This window comes from Onychostruthus taczanowskii, unplaced genomic scaffold, assembly GCF_017590055.1.
Source record: "Onychostruthus taczanowskii isolate IOZ18803 unplaced genomic scaffold, ASM1759005v1 scaffold595, whole genome shotgun sequence".
Lineage (NCBI taxonomy): Eukaryota > Metazoa > Chordata > Aves > Passeriformes > Passeridae > Onychostruthus > Onychostruthus taczanowskii.
In genome coordinates this window covers 1-5,231 of record NW_024503624.1, presented here as the reverse complement: position 1 = coordinate 5,231, position 5,231 = coordinate 1, and the positions used below count along the sequence as shown (strand labels likewise).

At 66.2% G+C, this 5,231-nt stretch overlaps 1 protein-coding gene across 1 annotated transcript in view; it reads right to left on the bottom strand.

Moving 5' to 3' along the window:
• The window catches only part of GPAA1 (glycosylphosphatidylinositol anchor attachment 1), a 9,005-nt gene extending 3,807 nt beyond the window's left edge, over window positions 1-5,198 (bottom strand). Inside the window, exons 1-2 of the mRNA XM_041418286.1 lie at window positions 5,003-5,198; window positions 2,106-2,273 (exon numbers count right to left, since the gene is read on the bottom strand). Coding sequence (XP_041274220.1) covers window positions 2,106-2,273; window positions 5,003-5,028 — 194 coding nt within the window. The 5' untranslated portion in view covers window positions 5,029-5,198. The remainder of the gene's footprint in view (window positions 1-2,105; window positions 2,274-5,002) is intronic.
• Window positions 5,199-5,231: the final 33 nt, after the last annotated feature.

Below are 5,231 nucleotides of genomic sequence, written 5' to 3'. Positions count from 1 at the left end.
GAGACCCCCGGGACCACCCTGAGACCCCTGGGATCACCCTGAGACCCCTGGGACCACCCTGAGACCACACTGAGACCCCTGGGATCACCCTGAGAGCCCTGGGATCACCCTGAGACCCCCGGGATCACCCTGAGACCCCCGGGACCACCCTGAGACCCCTGGGATCACCCTGAGACCCCCGGGACCACCCTGAGACCCCTGGGACCACCCTGAGACCCCCGGGACCACCCTGAGACCCCCTGGGACCACCCTGAGACCACCCAGAGACCCCCAGGAACAGCGAGAGCCCCGGCGTGGTCAGCACCAGCAGCACGGCCTGGGGCAGCCTGCAATGGGGAGGGGGCTTAGAGACCCCCGGGACCACCCTGAGACCCCTGGGACCACCCTGAGACCCCCGGGACCACCCTGAGACCCCCTGGGACCACCCTGAGACCACCCAGAGACCCCCAGGAACAGCGAGAGCCCCGGCGTGGTCAGCACCAGCAGCACGGCCAGGGGCAGCCTGCAATGGGGAGGGGGCTTAGAGACCCCCGGGACCACCCTGAGACCCCTGGGATCACCCTGAGACCGCCCTGAGACCACCCAGGAACAGCAAGAGCCCCGGCGTGGTCAGCACCAGCAGCACGGCCAGGGGCAGCCTGCAATGGGGAGGGGGCTTAGAGACCCCCGGGACCACCCTGAGACCCCCGGGACCACCCTGAGACCCCTGGGATCACCCTGAGACCCCTGGGACCCCCCCCAGGAACAGCGAGAGCCCCGGCGTGGTCAGCACCAGCAGCACGGCCTGGGGCAGCCTGGGGGGGACACGGGGCTTAGAGACCCCCGGGACCACCCTGAGACCCCCGGGACCACCCTGAGACCCCTGGGATCCCCCTGAGCCCCCTGAGACCCCTGGGATCACCCACAGACCCCTGGGATCACCCTGAGCCCCCTGAGACCCCCGGGACCCAAGGTGTCCCCAGGCTGTCCTCATGGCTCACCTGTTGCCCCCAGGCTGTCCCCAGTTGCCCCCAGGTGTCCCCAGTTGCCCCCAAGTTGCCCCGGATGCCCCCAGCTGTCCCAGGTGCCCCCAGGCTGTCCCCAGGTTGCCCCCAGGTGTCCCAGGTGTGTCACCTGTTGCCCCCAGTTGCCCCCAGGTGTCCCTGGTTGCACCCAGCATTGCCCCCAGCTGTCCCCAGGTGTCCCAGGTTGCCCCCAGGTGCCCCAGGTGTCCCCAGTTGCCCCCAGGTGTCCCCAGGTTGCCCCCAGGTCTCCCCATTGCCCTCAGGTGTCCCAGTTGCCCCCAAATGTCCCAGGTGCCCCCAGGTGTCCCCAGGTTGCCCCCAGGTCTCCCCATTGCCCTCAGGTGTCCCAGTTGCCCCCAAATGTCCCAGGTGCCCCCAGGTGTCCCCAGGTTGCCCCCAGGTCTCCCCATTGCCCTCAGGTGTCCCAGTTGCCCCCAAATGTCCCAGGTGCCCCCAGGTGTCCCCAGGTTGCCCCCACCCGGTTGCCCCCAGGCTGTCCCCAGATTCCCCCCAGTTGCCCCAGTTGCCCCCAGGTGTCCCACGTGCCCCCAGTTGCCCCCAGGTTGCCCCCACGTGCCCCAGGTGTCCCAGGCTGTCCCCAGTTGCCCCCAGGTTGCCCCCAGGTGTCCCAGGTTGCCCCCAGTTGCCCCCAGGTTGCCCCCAGGCTGTCCCCAGGTGCCCCCAGGTGTCCCAGTTGCCCCCAAGTTGCCCCAGATGCCCCCAGCTGTCCCAGGTTGCCCCCAGGTGTCCCAGGTGTGTCACCTGTTGCCCCCAGGCTGTCCCAGGTGTCCCAGTTGCCCCCAGGTGTCCCAGGTGCCCGCACGTGCTCCAGGTGCCCCCAGGTGTCCCCAGGTGTCTCCAGTTGCCCCCAAGTTGCCCCAGATGCCCCCAGCTGTCCCAGGTGTCCCCAGGTTGCCCCCACGTGCCCCAGGTGTCCCAGGCTGTCCCCAAGTTGCCCCCAGGTTGTCCCCAGTTGCCCCCAGATGCCCCAGGTGTGTCACCTGTTGCCCCCAGCTGTCCTCAGGTGTCCCCATTGCCCCCACGTGCCCCCAGGTGTCCCCAGTTGCCCCCAGTTGCCCCCACGTGCCCCAGGTGTGTCACCTGTTGCCCCCCGGCCTGACGGCGGCGGCGGGTGGCACCAGGGTGGCGCCCAGCAGGAAGCCCAGGGAGAAGTTGAGCAGCGCCAGGCAGGAGAGGAGCAGCGCCAGGGCCAGCAGGGCCAGCAGCTTGAGGGACATCCAGCCGCGCTGGCCACCCCCCGACAGCGCCCTGGGGACACACGGTGTCACACGGGGTCACACGGTGTCACACGGGGTCACACGGGGTCACACAGTGTCACACAGTGTCACACGGGGTCACACGGGGTCACACGGTGTCACACAGTGTCACACGGGGTCACACGGGGTCACACGGGGTCACACGGGGTCACACGGGGTCACACGGGGTCACACAGGGTCACACGGTGTCACACAGTGTCACACGGTGTCACACGGGGTCACACGGGGTCACACGGGGTCACACGGTGTCACACGGGGTCACACGGTGTCACACGGTGTCACACGGTGTCACACGGTGTCACACGGTGTCACACGGTGTCACACGGGGTCACACGGGGTCACACGGGGTCACACGGGGTCACACGGGGTCACACAGTGTCACACGGTGTCACACGGGGTCACACGGGGTCACACGGTGTCACACGGGGTCACACGGTGTCACACAGGGTCACACGGTGACACACGGGGTCACACGGTGTCACATGATGTCACACGGTGTCACACAGTGTCACACATTGGCACCAACTCCCATCCCACACCTGTGGGTGCTGTGGGGCAGGGCCATCCCATGCCTGTGTGTCCCTGTGTCTCACCTGTGTGTGCTGTGTGTCCCTGTGTGTCTCACCTGTGTGTCCCTGTGTGTCCCAGTGTGTCTCACCTGTGTGTGCTGTTTGGCAGTGCCATGCTCACCTGTGTGACCTGTGCGTGCTGTGTGGCAGGGCCATGCCAGCCACGTAGATGCCGATCAGGGCCAGCACCACGGCCTGTACCTGTACCTGTGCCTGTGTGTGCTGTGTGTCCCCGTGTGTCCCCGTGTGTCTCACCTGTGTGTGCTGGGTGTCCCCGTGTGTCTCACCTGTGTGTGCTGGGTGTCCCCGTGTGTCTCACCTGTGTGTGCTGGGTGTCCCCGTGTGTCTCACCTGTGTGTGCTGGGTGTCCCCGTGTGTCTCACCTGTGTGTGCTGGGTGTCCCCGTGTGTCTCACCTGTGTGTGCTGGGTGTCCCCGTGTGTCTCACCTGTGTGTGCTGGGTGTCCCCGTGTGTCTCACCTGTGTGTGCTGGGTGTCCCCGTGTGTCTCACCTGTGTGTGCTGGGTGTCCCCGTGTGTCTCACCTGTGTGTGCTGGGTGTCCCCGTGTGTCTCACCTGTGTGTGCTGGGTGTCCCCGTGTGTCTCACCTGTGTGTGCTGGGTGTCCCCGTGTGTCTCACCTGTGTGTGCTGGGTGTCCCCGTGTGTCTCACCTGTGTGTGCTGGGTGTCCCCGTGTGTCTCACCTGTGTGTGCTGGGTGTCCCCGTGTGTCTCACCTGTGTGTGCTGGGTGTCCCCGTGTGTCTCACCTGTGTGTGCTGGGTGTCCCCGTGTGTCTCACCTGTGTGTGCTGGGTGTCCCCGTGTGTCTCACCTGTGTGTGCTGGGTGTCCCCGTGTGTCTCACCTGTGTGTGCTGGGTGTCCCCGTGTGTCTCACCTGTGTGTGCTGGGTGTCCCCGTGTGTCTCACCTGTGTGTGCTGGGTGTCCCCGTGTGTCTCACCTGTGTGTGCTGGGTGTCCCCGTGTGTCTCACCTGTGTGTGCTGGGTGTCCCCGTGTGTCTCACCTGTGTGTGCTGGGTGTCCCCGTGTGTCTCACCTGTGTGTGCTGGGTGTCCCCGTGTGTCTCACCTGTGTGTGCTGGGTGTCCCCGTGTGTCTCACCTGTGTGTGCTGGGTGTCCCCGTGTGTCTCACCTGTGTGTGCTGGGTGTCCCCGTGTGTCTCACCTGTGTGTGCTGGGTGTCCCCGTGTGTCTCACCTGTGTGTGCTGGGTGTCCCCGTGTGTCTCACCTGTGTGTGCTGGGTGTCCCCGTGTGTCTCACCTGTGTGTGCTGGGTGTCCCCGTGTGTCTCACCTGTGTGTGCTGGGTGTCCCCGTGTGTCTCACCTGTGTGTGCTGGGTGTCCCCGTGTGTCTCACCTGTGTGTGCTGGGTGTCCCCGTGTGTCTCACCTGTGTGTGCTGGGTGTCCCCGTGTGTCTCACCTGTGTGTGCTGGGTGTCCCCGTGTGTCTCACCTGTGTGTGCTGGGTGTCCCCGTGTGTCTCACCTGTGTGTGCTGGGTGTCCCCGTGTGTCTCACCTGTGTGTGCTGGGTGTCCCCGTGTGTCTCACCTGTGTGTGCTGGGTGTCCCCGTGTGTCTCACCTGTGTGTGCTGGGTGTCCCCGTGTGTCTCACCTGTGTGTGCTGGGTGTCCCCGTGTGTCTCACCTGTGTGTGCTGGGTGTCCCCGTGTGTCTCACCTGTGTGTGCTGGGTGTCCCCGTGTGTCTCACCTGTGTGTGCTGGGTGTCCCCGTGTGTCTCACCTGTGTGTGCTGGGTGTCCCCGTGTGTCTCACCTGTGTGTGCTGGGTGTCCCCGTGTGTCTCACCTGTGTGTGCTGGGTGTCCCCGTGTGTCTCACCTGTGTGTGCTGGGTGTCCCCGTGTGTCTCACCTGTGTGTGCTGGGTGTCCCCGTGTGTCTCACCTGTGTGTGCTGGGTGTCCCCGTGTGTCTCACCTGTGTGTGCTGGGTGTCCCCGTGTGTCTCACCTGTGTGTGCTGGGTGTCCCCGTGTGTCTCACCTGTGTGTGCTGGGTGTCCCCGTGTGTCTCACCTGTGCGTGCTGCGTGGCAGTGCCATGCTCACCGTGTGTCTCACCTGTGTGTGCTGGGTGTCGTGTGTCTCACCTGTGTGTGCTGTGTGTCCCCGTGTGTCTCACCTGTGCGTGCTGTGTGGCAGGGCCATGCCAGCCACATAGATGCCGATCAGGGCCAGCACCACGGCCTCGGCCTCGCCCACCGGGAAGTGCTGGGTGGCCACGGCCTGGCCGCGCACGGGCAGCAGGTACAGGGCAGCGCCCGCCCCCCAGGACACCAGCACGGGGGGCACCAGCCACAGGAGCCCCCCGCGGGCCTGGGGGGCACAGGGGGGGTCACTATGGGGGTACA